Source organism: Hypanus sabinus, chromosome 17 (genome assembly GCF_030144855.1).
Source record: "Hypanus sabinus isolate sHypSab1 chromosome 17, sHypSab1.hap1, whole genome shotgun sequence".
In the NCBI taxonomy this organism is placed as follows: domain Eukaryota; kingdom Metazoa; phylum Chordata; class Chondrichthyes; order Myliobatiformes; family Dasyatidae; genus Hypanus; species Hypanus sabinus.
The window spans coordinates 47,661,063-47,679,842 of record NC_082722.1 but is presented as its reverse complement, the minus strand read 5'-3'; the positions used below and the strand labels follow the sequence as shown (position 1 = coordinate 47,679,842).

Below are 18,780 nucleotides of genomic sequence, written 5' to 3'. Positions count from 1 at the left end.
AAATTGATGGAAAAACTGGTCAAGATTATGTTTTGATAGTATGAGAAATACAATAAATGTTTGACTTAGATTAATACAATATAATTTTTTACATCAATTATATATAACACCACAGAAAATAAATAGATTAAATTCAAATATGTCTGACCAATGTTTTCGATGTAATCAAGAAATTGGTACTTTTTTACATTCTACTTGGTCTTGTTTTAAAATTCAACCATTTTGGATAAATTTAAGACTTTTATTGGAACAAATTATTGGAGTACAACTCCCACATAGTTCACTATTATTTTTATTAGGAGACATTGAAGGGACAATACCGAAACTTAAATTGAAAAAGTATCAGAAAAAATTTATAAAAATTGTATTGGCAGTAGCCAAAAAAGTTATCGCAGTTAGTTGGAAATCTGATTTATATTTAACTATGGATCGTTGGAATAATGAAATACATAGTTGTATACCATTTGAAAAAATTACGTACAATCTAAAAAATGAATATGATATATTTTTTGAAAATTTGGCTCCCATACTTACAAAAGATAGGATTAAATACACAGGTCCTTTGAAGATAAAATTATAGTAATTGGGAAAGTAAAAATAAATATCAAAATTATTTTGAACTCCATGAAGCACATGGGGATCCTCCGATATCCAGGCAATCTTTCTCTTCTTTTTTTTCTTTCTTTAGATAAGGGTTAAGGGGGGAGGGTTAAGGGGAGGGGGGAGGGTCAATATTATTTTTCTTACTATTTTATTATCACATTTATTCCTTGTAATTTCTAAAATTAAATAAATAAAGAGAAGTTCAGATAGGTACATGGATGATAGAAGTATGGAGGGCAATGGTCTAGCTGCAGGTCAATGGGAGTGGCAGTTAAAATGGTTTGGCACAGACCAGATGGGCCAAAGGGCTTGCACTGTACTTTTCTATGATTCAAAGTGAATTATAAATTGATGGAGTGAGGCTGGGAAGTGGATTAATGCAAAATAAATACGAACGTGGGCTATTGGTCAAATAGCTAGTTTCTGTGATGTGCAGTACTTCTTTCAATTAAAGCAGACCATGAATTCCTTTAGCTGAAATTGGACAAGATATTCAGTCACTTTCTACAAAAACCATTTTAATCTTATGAAGCAGGGTCAAAACAACAACTTGACATTTATTCATAAGTTGTTAAATGAAAATAGTTTGTGATCTCTTAAATGCTTAAGTGATAAGGATTTTAAATACTGTTTCAAGTGTACTAAGTAGAATTGATGAATAAATGGAGTAGTTCTGAGCACATGATACATTTCATGCTCTAGTAATAATGTGGAAAGTTTGCTATAGTAATATCTGAACTCAAAAACATAACCCTCATTCTCCTTTACATTGGCGCATGCAATTCCTACAATACATTGTTCTTTCTTTGGAATGAGATGAATTTCAAATGATTTTGGAGCACTGCATATACAAACTACTGTATTTCAAAAAAAAATCTCTATCCTTCTTTCCAAGTATCCTTACTCCAAGACCCATAACAGTACTACAACAAACTGTCTTAGAGTTTGTCATTAATCTCATATTTATAATATGATAGTAACAATTCACAAACATCTGTAAAATCCAAAGAACTGATTCATACACTTGGGAGGAACAAAAAGTAAACTTTCATATTCTGCAATTCATAATATTTAAGTAGCTTAAGATTACAATAAAAATTTTTCATTGGCTACTTGAAACTTTAGTTCAAATGACTATCTGCAATTTCCCTCCAGAAAAAGAATGCTGATTTTGAATAATGATTGCTAATGCAGACATAACATTTTGCTCATAAGAGGCATTTAAAAACTCTCAAATTAAGGAAATTATATGTTAAAACTGATATTTTCAGAAAATAAATCCATGATTCAAAATAAAATAGTTCTCCTACCTTCACTTCCACTAGGGGAAGAACAACCTGAATACAGTAAACTTCAAGTCAAAATGTTTCAATAATGTTAAGAAAACTTATTTGAAATTTAAAGAACTCAACTGGCTAATTATTATTTTGAAATATGTAATAGAACTACTGTAGAATTTTGATATCAACTCACTTGATACATTTCTATTCTGTTCAATAACTTTAGCTTGGAGTTCCTTGCCCTGAAAACTAGTCCGTATTAACTCTTTAATCTCTGAATTCCAGTTTTTTTCCACAGCGTCTACACCAGGTAGTGCACAGCACGTAGCCTACAATAAATAGCACAACAGTGAAGTACAGTCATAATAATTAATTATCATTTGGGAAAACTAACGGGCAAAGTCAAATGGCTCCAAGGACAGGATCTCAAATATGCTAAAAACAATTTAAAGAATTCAATGAAGAAAATTCATGCTGTAGGAAGAAACCAGTCAGTATAACATGCCTATGCCTGTTCTAAAAACAGGTGCTCAGTTTAATTCAATCATAGATTAATAATTCTGCAGCTCACAGCTTTTCAGATACATAACCATGTACTTTTCAAATGTGATGAGATACTTTGCTTCTGCTACTTTTTCAGGCAGTGAGTGGAAGGCCAATCCACTGGCCTGGTGGAAACAGTAATTTGGATATGAAGTCAGGGAGTGTAGGAGGGGAATGGTAAAGCTCATGGTCTAACCAGAAGAAATACAACAATCACTTGTATCAAGGTGATCACGAATGTAGAAAGAGGCTACCTGGGGAATGCAAATACATGGAGAAAACTCAAGTGAGTATTTTTAATATATTTGGATTCCTTCTAGTTGCACAAATCATACATCTTTTTTTTTTTACAAAATAGCTATTGTAACTAGCTAAATGGAACATGCACTTCCACATACTGTTGCCAGAACTAAAAACATACCATACCAAATTGGTAGATCCAAACCCTCATCTAGGCATTTATACTAAATATTTTGTTATTCATTGACTAGTGGGAAAGAGTTACAAATAGGAAAATGTTCTTCATTCAAAATTGATGACAAATATGAAGACATAAATCAGAAATTCTTTTGTAATGTTTTCTTCCCTTATGTTTATATACAAGTTATTTATGCAGAATTTCTGATTATTTCCCTAATATGTTGCAGAATTAATGAATTTGTGCCTGATTTGGTATGAATTGATCAGAAATTTTGCTCCTAAAATAAGCATTTTTTTTCTTTCTTTCTTTCTTTTTTAAAGGGGAAAGGAGAGCCAGAATACTTTTACTTGAACTTCAGAGATCAAATCAGCTAAATAGATGCAAATGAAGAATTTGTCAGATTTTTAAATTGAAAGAGAGAATGGAATTAACACAGGATTCTGTTACTATTGGAACCTGTAATTTGCATTTTGTTTGTGTATTTTCGAGCTGATTGAGCAATCTGATGCTTTGCTGTCTCCGAGCCTGGAGATGGAACTTGAGCCCATGATCGACTCCGTTCCTCGCCAAAGTATCAAGCAAGATTGAAATCAATGAGAACGAGAGTACAAGGTGAGGATGTGTTCAGCGATATCTGCCTGCATTTGACAGTTCTCTCTTTCTGCCTCTTGCTTACTGCTGCCAGAGGAAGGTGCATGCGTTTGACTGGACCCTCTCTCATTGCTCTTAGAAAAGGGTGCCCGCATTTGACCTGTCCCTCTTGCTTGATGCTGCTGGAGTCTTGGATCTCAGGCAAGGTTTAATCAACCTGGGGCTGTGGTTGGACTCTGCAGTTTATGTTATATGTGTTTCTGTTTTTTGGTTACTCTTTTTTAAAGATTGTTATTTTGTGACTAGCAGACCGGCTCTGTAGTCTGCAGTCAACAAACCACAGCACTAAATTGGACTGAAATGAACTAAAGTGAACATTCCTGGATTGTTTCAATGTCTCTGGGGTTTGATGTTTTTTTGCTCATTTTTTACTGTTTGCATGATTTGTTCCTTTTTTTGCAGGTTGGGCATTAGATGTTTTCTTTGAACGTGTTCCACAGTGTTTCTTCGTTTTGTGGCTGCCTGTGGGAAGACAAATCTCAGGGTTGCATACTGCATACATACTATGATAATAAATGTACTTTAAACTTTGATTTATAGTTGAGGCATTGAGTTCAAAAATCAGGAAGTTATGCTGCAGCTTTATTAGACTCAGTAAGGACATATCTGCAGTATGTCATTGCTTTGAAGAGGCTGCAGAAGAGGTTCACCAGGATGCTGCCTGGATTAGAGGGCATGTGCTACAATGAGAGGTTAGGCAAACTTGGGTCGTCTTCTCTGGAGCAGTGGACACTGAGGGGAGATCTGAGAGGGAGAGCTTCAGTGGACATGTTGAAATGTCTAATACCAGAGAGCATGTATTTAAGATGAATGCGGGTAAATTCAAAAGAGATGAGGGGCAAGTTATTTTTTTATATTAAACACAGTAGTGGGTGCCTAGAATGAGCTGCCTGGGGTGGTGGAGGCAGATGCTTTAGGGACTTTTTAGATAGGCACATGAATGTGATGAAAATAGAGGGATAAGGATATTGAACTGATTATTGACTTCAGGAGGATGAAACCAGAGGCCAATAAGCCAATCCTTAACAGGGCAGCAGAAGTGGTGAGTGTCGGTAACTTTAAATTTCTCACATTATCTTTGCAGAGGAACTGCCCTGTGCCCAGCAGAGAAATGCCATCATGAAGAAAACACAGCAGTGCCTCTGCTTTCTTAGAAGTTTGCAAAGATTCAGCACGTCATCTAAAACTTCGACTAACTTCTATAGATGCCCGGTGGAGAGTATATTGACTAGCTGCATCATGGCCTGGAATGGAAACACTAATACCCTTGAAAGGGAAATCCAACAAAAAAATTAGTGAATAAAGCCTTTCCCATCATCCAGGTTATGCTTTCTTTTCACTGCTGCCATCAGGGAGATGATACAGGAGCCTCAGGCCCCACACCACCAGGTTCAAAAACAGTTATTATCCCTTAACCACCAGGATCTTGAACTAGAGAGGATAACTTCACTCACCCCATCAATGAACTGTTTCCCCCAATCTACAGACTCACTTTCAAGGACTTTCATCTCATATTCTCGATATTTATTATATTATTATTATTTCTTTTTTTTCTTTCTTAATTTTTGCATTTGCACTGTTTGTTGTCTTTCACACATCGGCAGATATGCACGGAGCTATAATGCTGCTCGACCACAACTTCTTTGAGCTCATCTGTAGAAAAAGCTTTGTTTCTACCTTGACTGTCTCTTTTTCGTTTTCAAGGTGGATGGGGTCCTGTCAAAGACCCCAACCTGGAGCTACACTCAAATTTTAGTTCTTTGTGGCTGTTTTTTCAATATTCCAAGGACGTGGCCTAGAAGACAAGCATGCTTTTGGTGTTCCAAGGCTTTGCGGCCCTGGAGATGAGTCAATTCTATGCTGGTGTCACCAAATGAAGCATCGTGGGAGAAAACAGAACATCAGGAATAGTGGATCAGCTGTCGGGGTCTCTGTACTCGACAAATCTTGCGCTCTCTCTCTTGCTCTCATTGGTGGGGGAGAGTTTGTTGCCAATTCTCGAGTAGAAAATCTCAGAAAAAGTGACGTCAGACTTTAACACAAATCAGTGAGCTGTTTTGTTATGTCTCTCCCTCTCGTAGTGAAAGGTGACACCTCTCTGTCCCTTTATTGGGGAGGGGGTGGAGAGAGTGATAGTGAGAGAGAGCAGACACGCCTGGGTATGTTGGAATTGTTGGGTAAATGATTTGTTTTTGTTGTACTGCAGATCATGGTCTTTCTCGGGGGCTTTGCTATTGCTTGCTTGGTGGGTGGAGGGTGCTGATTTTTTTTTGCTTAAGTAATTGGGGGAGGGGGGAGGGTTGATGACTTGCTGCTGCTTGTGCATGGAAGGGCTTTGGGGTTCTAACGTTTTTACTGTCACATCCTTTGGGGCATTCTGTTTTTGTGGATGTCTTTGACAAACAAGAATTTCAGGTTGTATATTACATATGTTCTCTGATACTAAATGTAACAATTGAAACTATTAAACTGAACTATCATGTTTCTTGTATTTACTGTGAATTGCAGCAAGAAAATTAATCTCAGGGTTGTATATGATGGTGTGCAAGTAATTTTATAATAAATTTACTTTGAACTTTACTTAGGTAGGCCAGAAGGGATTAGTTTAGTTGGCAATTTGATTACCAATTTAATTGGTTCGACACAACATTGTGCTGTATTTTTCTATGTCTCTTATAATTTTAAAAGCCTGACCATCAGCCTCTTTTGCTCCAGGGAAAATACCCCCAACTTATCCAGTCTCACCTAATAACTCAAGACCTTCAGTCCTGGCAGTCATTGTGAATCACTTCTGCCACCTTCTCAAGATTAATCAATATCCTCCCAGACAACCAGACTTGCATACTGCAGTTCTGTACAACTATAACACATTGTCCTAACTATTGTATTCAATTCATTAGTTCATCAGCTGATAAAGACAAGCACACCTTCTTCAACACTTTGTCTGTATCACCACTGTCATTCATTGTGTATACCCTTCCCTGGTTTAACTTCTTAAAATACATTATTTTTGCACTTATCTGGATTCAATTCCATCTGGTATTGCTTTGCCCACTTTACATTTGATTAGTATCCAGATATAACTTTGAACAATTTTTTTCTGTCCACCATACTCCAAAATTTAGTGTCATCTGTAAATTAACTAACCGTGCCACCTATATACTTATCCAAAATCATTGACAGAAATGAGTGAACCCAGCACAGATTCTTGTGGCATGCCACTTACCAGAAGCACCTGTAATCTGAACAATGATCTTCCACAACCCCCACTGTTTCCTACCACCTAATCAATTTTGCCTACTTGTCCTATGATGCAGCCTATTATGAGCGACCTTGTCAAAGGACTTGCTCAAATCCATGCAAACAACATCCATCATCTTGCCCTCATCAATCCTCTTGGTCCTCTCTTTAAAAATAAAGACAATCAAATTTGTGAGATGCTACTTCCCACACTCAAAGTTATGCAATCTTCCATCAGTCTTTTGCTTATCAAATGTAAATAAATCATGTCTCCAAGTCCCCAACAGCAATTTTCCCAATACTGATGCAAAGCTCATCAGCCTATAGTTCACTGTCTTGTCCTTGCAGCACTTCTTAAAGAAAGGTACAACTTTAGCCATCCTTTAGTCCTCTAATATATGACCCATGGTTCAAAGAATCAGAAATCTATGTCAAAGCTCCATCAATTTCACTTCTTGCATCCCACAGCCCCCATATATTGTATGCTATATTAATCACATAACCAGCCTAAAAAGGTTAAAATATGTAAGTCATGTTAAACAATTTGTCTACGTTGATGCCATTAGTAATAATTAGACTGACCTGAAAAGGAAGTGCAGGGACGTCTGTCATTAAAGGTTGAATTCTGTTTGAAGAAATCCAGCTGGATGTCCCAAAATCCACAAATAGTACATGGCAGTTCTTGTTTGAAGAGTCCACTGATAAAATTCTCACTCTACACCACCTTAAATAGACCATAAAATATGGGAGCAGAATGAGGCCATTTGGTCCATCGAATCTGCCTGCCATTTTGTCGCGGCTGATTTATTATCCCTCTCAATCCCTTTCTCTTGCCTTCAGCCTGTAACCTTGGGACACCCTGACTAATCGAGAATTTATCAACCTCCACTTAAAATATACTCAGTGATGTGGCTTCCACAGCTGTCTGATAGAACACATGCTCCCTCCATCCATTCTATCCAGACCTTTCAATATTCAATAGATTTCAATGAGATTCCTCCCGGCTCCCCACCCCATTGCTACCATTCTTCTAAAATCCAGGGAGTACAGGCCCAGAGCCAACAAACACTCCCCATGCGTTAATTCTTTCATTCTGGAATCATTCTTGTGAACCTCCTGTGGACCCTCTCTAATACCAGTGCATCTTTTCTTAGATAAGGGCCCAAAATTACTTACAATACTCATGTGGTTTGTCCAATGCCTTATAAAGCCTCAACATCACAGCGTTGCTCTTATATTCTAGTCCTCTCAAAATGAGTGCTAACATTGAATTTGTCTTCCTTATCACTGACTCAACTTGCAAGTTAATCTTTAGGGAATCCTGCACAAGGACTTCCAAGTCCCCTTGCACATCTGAATTTTGAATTTTCTCAGCTTAGAAAATACAAAGTAATCTATGCCTTTATTTCTTCTATTAAAGTACATGACCAAACAATTCCCTATTCGATATTACATCTGCCATTTTTTTTGTCCACTCTTCCAATCTGTCTAACTCCTTCTGCAGACTCCCTGCTTCTTCAACACTACCTGCCCCTCCATCTATCTGTGTATCATCTGTAAACTTGGCCACAAAGCCACCAATTCCACTATCCAAATGATTGACATATAAGGTGAAAGGAAGTGGTCCCAACCCTGTGGAACACCACTAGTCATGACACCCAACCAGAAAAGGCTCCCTTTATTCTCACTCTTTGCCTCCTACTAGTCAGCCAATCTTTCTTATTTTGTTGAGCAGCCTCATGTGCAACACCCTTGCCATAGGTCTCTTGAAAATCCAAGTAAACACTACCCACTGACTTACTTTTTTTTAAAGAAAGGAGATTAAGGAAACTAAAGAAACCTCAACTGACAGATTTCTAAACAAAGCACATGACATGGCTGACCTACAAACAATACTATAAAAAGCATTCATTCCCTATATTCTAGTTGGTATTATTTTTTCAAAAGCAATTAGGGAATGAGGACCACATCTTTTAGACCTTCAAATGAACTTGGCCTAAGGCAGTACTTTTGATTTTAACAGTGCAGGATCAAAGCATTGATTGACACATATCACTTGGACTTGAGAAATTTCAATAATTTTAATTGTATTTATTTTTATTTATTTAATTTTAATAATTAAATCAGACATTTAGGAAGTGGCCACATGGCCATCAATATTTAGCAGCCGGAATACATGAGCCTTAAAGCACTGTGACATGTGCTGAGCCTTTTGTTACAGGATGAATATTCAGTACTGTGAATATTCAAGGTTAGTTTACAGATCAAAGTATTCTTCTAACCCAGGGGTTCCAACCTTTTTATGCCCTAGGCCTTTAGCATTAATCGAGGAGTCTGTAGCCCAAGTTGGGAACCCCTGTTCTAACCCCAGAATTCTTCTGCTGAAGCTGCTCTTGGGGAAGGCACAGTACCCTTAATGAAGCACAAATCAAAATGATACATCAGGCTACACACAAAAATTGCTTCAAGAACTCAGAAAGTCAGGCAGAATCTATGGAGAGGAGTAAACAGTTGACGTTTTGGGCCGAGACCCTTCATCTGAACTGGAAATTAATGGGACAGAATCCAGAAAAAGGTGAGGGGAGGGACATGCTCTAATAGCTTGCAAAATCTAGTGTTTATGGTACACCAGGCTATTTTGTTTTAAACTCAAGTCACATTAAATTTAACTTATTGGATTAGCATGATGCAACATAGATTAAAAGAATTTGTAAAACCCGTAAGCAGCTTTTGCTTCATAGAAGTTCCATGCAGTTTCCTCAGAAAATTGTTTTAAAGGAAGATCCATACCTCAGCACCTCACTTTTTGTTCTGGGTTGGGTTTATTGTGTGTACTATAATGGTTTTAGAATGAGAACAAAAATTAAACACTTATCTATCTGACATGTATAAAAAAGCTACAGAAATTTTATAAAGTTGTCTGATTGTTACCTCTTTGTTGTACAGAGTGCCAAGCAAATGTCACCAACAACTGGAATGTAACTGCTTGGAATATGATCTTGTTTTTCTTTAGCTTTTTGGTTAATTTCATCCTCCAGAGTAGAGAATCTAGTGATGCAAAAAAAAATCTTTAGCCATTAGTTCAGTTTCAGAAATAATTTTCCTAAAATACCGGCATCACTGTTCAAGAAATTCTTAAGTATCTGTAGAAACACAATTTACTTTTACTTACTTTTCCTGATTTTCTACCAACTGTAAGTAGAATCTTTTGGAGAAGAAACATCAGAAATGATAAACTTAGTGCTTCTTAAAGTGGGAGATATCGCCCCCTTGGGGTGGTGGAAATTCATTACTTATTATAACCATTTGATCCTCAGTTCCTCATTATTGATTAAATGATCTTGTAGTCTCATAATATCTTGCTAACCCAGAGCTCTCTTATACTGAGCTCGAAGTTGTTGAAAAGCAATGTGACACTTCTGTATATGGCATATCATGAGAAATCTGGATTGAAGAAATCATGTTATATCCGGGCATAGCCTGTGCATTATTGCCACTTACTATTGTAGGACAGTGTTAGCCAGTACAATTCCCATACTCTAATCACACAGTGACACTATTCCTGTGAATTAGGGCATAGTGCTCAATTGGGTAAAGTTCAGAATCTGTCCTTTCAAATGATTTTAATTGCATTTCCCTAATCCATGGCCCAGCTGAGATATTGCTGTCCCACTTTATGTATCTTCAGGCAGACAGTCAGGTTTAGCTTGAACTACGTTGACGTCATAACTATCCCCTTTGTTGACTGCAGTTCTTGAGGTTCGACTTAAACAACAGACGATTGACTGTGGTCATTAATCTATAACGAAGATGGCAGAAGCACAAGAAATGAAAAGGAAGTGCAGACAGTATGGTGTGGAGTTTTTGAAATATGGATTTATACCAGCAGCAAGCAACCAACAGTAGTCAATATATCTGTTGTGTGAAAAAGCTTTTACAAGGCTTCTTGAACATGTGATGAGATACACTCTGATAGAGCAAACAAGACCTTGACTTATTTTCAGTCACTATGAAAACTTTCAGACATGGAAAACACTTCAAAACATGTTTGCCAGCACTTCACAACAAAACAGTGATGATTTGTGTGCTTCATACAACATTCTGTTGCTCATTGCCAAATCTGGGAAGTTCCATACAAATGGAGAAGAACTGATTCTGCCAGCAGTAAGGGAAATTCTGAGTACAGTTTTACATAAGTCAACAGATCAAATAATTAAATCAATTGCACTTTGTTCAAAGACGAATAGCTGAGATGTCTGAGAACGTGAAAGACAAATTGTGCAACATTCTTAGGACAACAGATGTTACCCTGCAGTTGGATGAGCCAACTTTGCCAGGCAATGAATCTTCATTTCTTGGTTATGTTCACTTTATAAAATATGACACTATGGTTTAAGAGCTATTATACAAGGGGACTAGAACCTGATACAAAGGGAGAATCAATATTTTAGGTTGTTAAGCAAATTTTCAAAAAGGTCATTCCACTCACCAACATTCTTGCTTGTGCAATATATGGGGCACCATTAATGACAGAAAGCAACTGTGTGGCTACCACTTTCTTGAAAAAAATCTGTAGCTAACATATTTACCATTCACTGTAATTCATAGATGATAAGATTGGCTATAAAGCAAATGAGAAAATTTACAAAGAGTTTGGTTTTATGAGATATGACAGTTGATGCTTTTTTTTGGAATTTGTTAAAAGAGGAATATTTTCTTGACATCCAACATGATTTAATAGTTTCTTCAAATACACTATGCAACATTACCTGTGCTGCAGCATGTATTTTGATTTAATCTTGACATCTTTTGATAACCTTCCGTTCTTAATATTGGTGTTTAATACCATTTAAGCTAATCATTAGTATTGTAGAATGCTTAAATTGGGGCTTCATCACATGACTCCTCACACCCAGCAAGTTTTTGAACTCAGTTAAATTGTCTTAATATTCTGAAGTAGCAAAAGTGCTGTAGGTCAATTAATTTATGTTACATTCTTAGGTCAAAACCATGCACGAGCCCTTAGGCATGACAATGAACTGCGTGGAACTTGCTTATTACTATTTGTACTGGAAGTGCTAAATCAAAACAAATGATCCATTTTATCCTAAGTTAATCTTGATCCAACACTAATGTCAGGTAGCTACTAACTGAAACTTTTGTCTGGGATCTCAATTGCATAATGCATTTTATTTTCTTTGATGCACGATTGAGAATTGACCATACTGTGAATGAAACATGATACTGATCATTTCTGGTTATTTTGCCTGATTCTGGAAATCTGACGCTGAAATCTGGAACAAGAACAGAAAATACTGAATATATTCAGAATGTTAGGCTGCATCTGTGAGGATCTGAGAAACCAACTTCACACCTTCACACATTCAGGGACCCAACCCATCTTTCTGGGTGAAGCAGCTATTCATTTCTTCCATTTGGTACTCACAATGTGGTTTCCTCTTCAGTGGAGAAGCCAAACACATATTAGGTGAACAATTTGCAGAACACCCATGTTCAGCCTGCAGGGGTGACTCTCAGCTTCTTATTACTTGCCACTTTAATTCTCCATCTCCCTCCCACTCTGCCTTATCAGTCTATGGCCTTCTGTACCATATTGTATCTAGTGAGGCTCGATGCAGTCTTGAGGAACAGCACCTCATCTCCTACCTTTGCATGATGCAGCCTTCTGGACTCAATATTGAATTCTACAAATCAAGGTAACTTGATTTGCATATGTCAGTCACTCAGCTGTGACATTGGCCCAGCTTGTTTTTCATTTAGCATCCATCATCAAAGACCCTCACCACCCAGGCAATGCTTTTTTCTCGCTACTGCCAACAGGTTGAAGGTACAGGAGCCCCAGGACTTGCACCACCAGGTTCAAGAACAGTTACTACCCCTCAATCATCAGGCTCTTGCACAAAAGGGGATAACTACACTCATTTAAGGACTCCGTTACATTGTTATTTCATGCTTGTTATTTACTGCTATTTACTTATACCTGCATTTGCTATGTTTTACAGTTTATAGTTCCTGATGTTTACTGTTTACAGTTACTGTTCTGTAGATTTACTAAGAATACCCACAGAAAAAGAATCTCAGTGTTGTATGTGGTGACACGTATGTACTCTGATAATAAACTTCACTTTGAACTTTGTTTCCCCTCTGACAATGGAGGACACACTCTGCTTGATTTGTTGGATAAGCAACTTAAGTTCAAGTTTAAGTTTAATTGTCATTCAATGATACACAGGAATACGCTAAACAAAAGTGTTCTTCTGGGCCAAGGTGCAAAATACAACACATACAGTGACAAACAGCAAATACTGTTATGATAGCACAAACGGTGATAAAAATAATATTACAACAAGTCTTTGAGTGGCATGGTCTGAAGATTGATGCCGCATGGAATGGTGTCCCGGAGCCACATTTCTGCAAGAACAAATATGTGGCAGTTCTTCATCTCGCACTGAGTCAGTTCAGACGAAGGTAATTCGTCTTCCAGGAACTGAACACTGGAAAGCAGTACCGATGAGTCAGCTGGTTTGCAAGGACCAACCTCCACCTTGCATAGATTCCAGCACAGCCGCCATACCTCTGTTCACTCTCACGCTGTCTGCAGCCCCTCCTCCCCGGGTGGCTGTAACAGACGACGCTGCGGCATGAGGGCAAGTTCCACACAACTACCCAGGCTACGAAGCCCCCAACTCCGGCAATTTTGCGATGAACTAATGAACCGGACTTAACAGTAATTTGTATTACTAATGTCCAACAGGGTCCTCCGATCACAAGGGAAACAATTAAGACACACACTTGCACCATTTCTATGACCTGGAGAGGCCACTATGACGATCCAAGTTCCTGCATCTCCTTCCCAGTTCTGATGAAGGAATTTTCGAACTGAAGAGTTAGCTCAGTGTCTCTTCCCACAGCTGTGGCTTTACCTGCTGAGTATTTCCAGCATTTTCCGCTTTATCTCATGTTTCCAAGCCTTCCTTCCAATCAATAATGCAATCCCTTAGTTTTCCAGGCAACATTCATGGTGAGGTACAGAACATGATCCATCCCAACCACCTGCCTACCAGAGATATGCTCTGTTTCTTCTCAGCTCTGATACTCTCACCAAATTATTGATAAAGAAAATCAGAAAACTGTTGGTGCTATAATAGTTATATAAAAATACAGCACAGAAACAGGTCCTTCAGCCCATCTAGTCCATGCCAAACCATTTAAAGTGCCTACTCCCATCGGCCTGCACTGGGACCATAGCCCTCCATACCTCTAACATTCGCGTACCTATCCAACTTCTCTTAAACATTGAAATCAAGCTCACACTTAGTTTGTATTTGTTTTGTATGTATGTCCCCAGATTTCTATACAGTAAGTCATGTATGGGACTATAAGTGAACAGTAAAATGTATGCAAAGATTCCTGATTTAAGAAATCTTTCACTTTGTACAGTATTGCAATAGATTTTGACATTTTTGCTTTGACATAATTTATATTTGGTTTCCAGCTTTATTTATCTATTACCACTCCTAAAAATTTTGTTTCGGATACCTTATCAATTTCAACATCATTTATTCTACATTTACTACATGCGTTTGGTACAGGGTAGGCAGGAAGGCAGAGGGGGCAGCGTTTCTCTGTTGCTAAAAAATGAAATGAAATCAATAGAAAGATGATACAGGGTTGGAAGGTATTGAATCATTGTAGATAGAGCTAAGGAACTGCAAGGGTAAAAAGACCCTGATGGAAGTTGTATACAGACCCCCAAACAACAGCAAGGGCATGGCCTACAAATTTCAGTGGGAAATAGAAAATGCATGCCAAACGGGCAATGTTATAGTAGTCATGGGGGACTTCAATATGCAGGTGGGAAAAATCAGGCAGGCGGTGTATGACAGGAGGGGGAATTTCTAGAGTGCCAATGAAATGGCTTTTCAGACCAGCTTGAGGTACAGCTCTCTAGAGGATCAGATATTCTGGTTTGGGTGCTGTGCAACAAACCAGATTTGATTAGAGAGTTTAAGATATCCGTAGAGAAAAATAATCATAATATGACCATATTCACCCTGAAATTTGAGAAGGAAAAGCTAAAATATCAGTATTACAGTGGGCATATAGAAGAGCAAAAATCAGTGGGAAGATAGAGGTTTGGGAAACCTTTAAGAACCAACAGAAGGAACTAAAATGTCATAAAGAAGGTAAAGATGGAATACGGAAGTAAGCTAGCCAATAATATTAAAGAAGATACCTAAAGTTTCTTCATAAAAGAAGCGAGGGTGAAAATCGGACGGCTGAAAAACAATGCTGTAGCATTAATGGGGACAAGGAAATGGAAGATGAACTGAATAAGTACTTTGCATCAGTTTTCACTGTGGAAGACACCAGCAGTATGGTGGAAGTTCCAGGTCAGGGGCCATGAAGTGTGTGAAGTTACCATAACCAGAGAGAAGGTTCTTGGAAACTGAAAGGTCTGGTTTACCTGGACCAGAAGGTCTAAACCCCAGAGTTATGAAGGAGGTGGCTGAAGAGATCATGGAAGCATTAGTAATAATCCTTCAAGAATCACTAGGTTCTGGAATAGTTCCAGAAGACTGGAAAATTGCAAATTTCACTCCACTCTTCAAGAAGGGAGAGGCAGAAGGAAACTAAGCCAGTTAGTCTGACCTCAGTAGTTGGGAAGACGTTGGAGTCAATTATTAAGGATGAGATCTCAAGGTACTTGGAGGCACATGATAAAAATAGGCCATAGTCAGCATGGTTTCCTCAAGGGAAAATCTTGCCTGACAAATTTGTTGGAATTCTTTGAGGAGATAACAGGCAGAATAGACAAAAGAGAATCAGTTGGTCATACACTTTGGTAGAAGAAATGAAAGGGTTAACTATTTTCTGAATGGAGAGAAAATACAAAAAAACTGAGGTGTAAAGGGACTTGGAAGTCCTTGTACAGGATTCCCTAAAAGCTCATTTGCAGTTTCAGTCTGTGGTGAGGAAAGCAAATTCAATGTTAGCATTCATTTCAAGAGTACATGAATATAAAAGTAGGGTTTATAATGTTGAATCTTTATAAAGCACTAGTGTGACCTCACTTGGAGTATTGCGAGCAGGTTTGGGCCCCTTATCTTAGAAAGGATGTGCTGAAACTGGAGAGTGACTAAAGGAGATTTACGAAATTGATTCCAGGATTGAATGACTTTTGAAGAGTGTTTGATGACTCTGGGCCTGTATTCAATAGAATTCAGAAGAATAAGCAGTGATCTCATTGAAACCTATTGAACGGTGAAAGGCCTTGATAAGAGTGGATGTGGAGAGGAGGATTCTTGTGGTGGGAAAATCTAAAACCAGAGGATGCTTTTAGAACGGAGATGGGGAGGAAATTGTTTAGCCAGAGAATGGTGAATCTGTAGAATTCTGTGCCCCAGGCAGCTGTAGAGGGCAAGTCTTTATGTATATTTAAGGCAGAGGTTGATGGATTCTTGATTGGTCAGGGCATGAAGGTATATGGGGAGGAGGAAGGAAATTGGGGCTGAGAGGAAAAGTTGGATCAGACATGATGAAATGACAGAACAGACTTGATGGCCAAATGGCCTATTTCTGCTCCTATATCTTATAGTCTTAATGCCTTGCTGAAGTCCAATAGACAACATCAATTGCCTTGACTTCATCAACTTTCCTGGTAATTTCCTCAAAAAACTCTGTAAGATAGGTTAGACATGACCTACCATGCACAAAGCCATGCTGCCTATCCCTAATCAGCCCATGCCTCTTCAAATACTCATATGTATCCGGTGCCCTAGAACACTTTCCAATAAATTTCCCTCTACTGATATCAGGTTCACGGGCCTAAAATTTCCTGATTTATCTTTGGAGCTTTTCTTAAACAGCAGAAACAACATTAGCTATCCTTCAATCATCTGGTACCTCACTTGTCATTAAGGCTGAGTTAAATATGTCTGCTAGAATCTCTGCTTCCTGGGAGAGCACTTTGTCAGGCCCTGGGGATTGCTTCACCCTGATTTGCCACAAAGCCACCTCCTCTGCAATCTGTATAGGGTTCAGGAAGTTGACGCTGCTTTGCCTCACTTCTACAGATCAGTGTCCGTCTCTTGAGTAAATATAGATACAAAAAATGTATTTAAGATTTCCCCCATCTCTTTTGACTCCATGAATGGATTACAATTCTGATATTCCAGAGGACCAATTTTGTCCCTTACAATCCTTTTGCTCTGAACGTATCTGCAGAATCCCTTAGGATTCTCCTTCACCTTGTCTGCTAGGGTAACCTAATGCCTTCTTTCAGCTCTCTTGCTTTCTTCCTCAAATGTTCTCTTGCACTTCTTATATTTCATAAGTGCCTCAATTGTTCTGACCTACCATGCACCTTAATTCTTTTCCTTAACCAGGGTCTCAATATCTCTTGAAAATTGAGGTTCCCTAAACCTGTTGTCTTTTACTATTTATTCTGACAGGCACATATAAACTTTGTACTCTCAATATTTCACTTTTGAAGGTCTCCCACTTACCAAGTACAACTTTGCCAGAAAACAGGCTGTTCCAATCCACACAAGATCCTTTCTGATACCATCAGATTTGGCCTTTCTCCAATTTACAATTTCAACCTGTGGAATAGATCTATCTCTTTGCATATTTACTTTGAAACTAATGGCATTGTGATTACTAGATGCAAAGTGTTTACCTGTCTGTCTCAATCCTTAATAGCAGATCAAGTATCGCACACTCTCTTGCTGGGAATTCTACGTACTCATTCAACGAACTTTCCTGAACACATCTGACAAACTCTATCCCATCTAGTCCTTTTACAGCGTGGGGGTCCCAGTCAATATGTGCAAAGTTAAAATCACCTGCTAAAACAACCTTAGGTTTCTTGCAACAGCCTGTGATCTCTCTGCAAATCTGTTCCTCTAAATCCTGTAGACTATTGGGTGGTCTATAATATAGCCTCATTAACAAGGTCATACCTTTCTTATTCCTCAATTCCATCCATAAAGCCTCACTAGAAGAGTTCTCCAGTCTTTCCTGATTGAGCACTGCCGTAATATTTTCCTTAACTAGTAATGCCACCCCTCCTCCTTCAATCCCTCCTGCTCTGTCAGGTCTAAAATAACAGAACCCCAAAATAATGAGCTGCCAGTCCTGCTCCTGCTGCCATCAAGTCTCAGTATTGGCTATAATATCATAATTCCATGTATTGTGTCCAAACCCTGAGCTCATCTGCTTTTCCTATGATACTTCTTGCATTGAAATGTAGGCAGCTCAGGTCACGAGTTGTACCATGCTCATCCTTTTGATTTCAGACTTTATCTGAGATCTTAACAAGATCTGTCTCCACAACCTCTACATGATTTGTTCTGGCACTTTGGTTACCATCCCTCTGCTACTCTAGTTTACTAACACCCCCCACCCCCTCCCCAGACAGCATAAGTAAACCTTGTGATGCACCATCAATAACTCACACTGAGACGTAAGGCGAGATATCGGCTTTTATTGACTGGAAGAAGGAACCAGGAGTGAGTGTCTATCATACAATGTCTTGGAGACTGAGGCCGAGCGTCAGGCCGCAGATCTCCTTTATACAGGGGCCTGTGGGAGGAGCCACAGGAGCAGTCAGCAGGGGCGTGTCCCGACAGGCACATAGTTCACCACACCTTGGCGCTAGGATATTAGACCCCCTCCAGTTTTCATTTTAGGTGCAAATCGTTTCTTCCTCCTACACCAGCTCCTTAACCACAAGTTAAACTGTATAACCTTCCTATTTCTGGCCTCACTAGCACATGCACAGGTAGCAATCCTGAGACCCTGCTTTTTAACTTAGCACCTAACTCCCTAAACTCATTTTGCAGAACATCATCATTCTTCCCACCTATGCATTTTTACCTACCACTACCTCTGGCTGTTCACCTTCCACTTAAGAATGCTGAGAACTCAATCCGAGATGTCCTGGACCCTGAAACCCAGGAAGCACTATACCAACCACGAATCTCATTCTTATCCACAGAACTTCCTTTCTGTTCCCCC

General features: G+C 38.6%; 1 protein-coding gene across 1 annotated transcript in view; it reads right to left on the bottom strand.

The window, feature by feature from the left end:
* Positions 1 to 18,780, bottom strand: part of tdrd12 (tudor domain containing 12) — a 192,576-nt gene that overhangs the window by 29,749 nt on the left and 144,047 nt on the right. Inside the window, exons 26-29 of the mRNA XM_059992994.1 lie at positions 9,670 to 9,786; positions 7,321 to 7,462; positions 3,871 to 3,960; positions 2,077 to 2,212 (exon numbers count right to left, since the gene is read on the bottom strand). Coding sequence (XP_059848977.1) covers positions 2,077 to 2,212; positions 3,871 to 3,960; positions 7,321 to 7,462; positions 9,670 to 9,786 — 485 coding nt within the window. The remainder of the gene's footprint in view (positions 1 to 2,076; positions 2,213 to 3,870; positions 3,961 to 7,320; positions 7,463 to 9,669; positions 9,787 to 18,780) is intronic.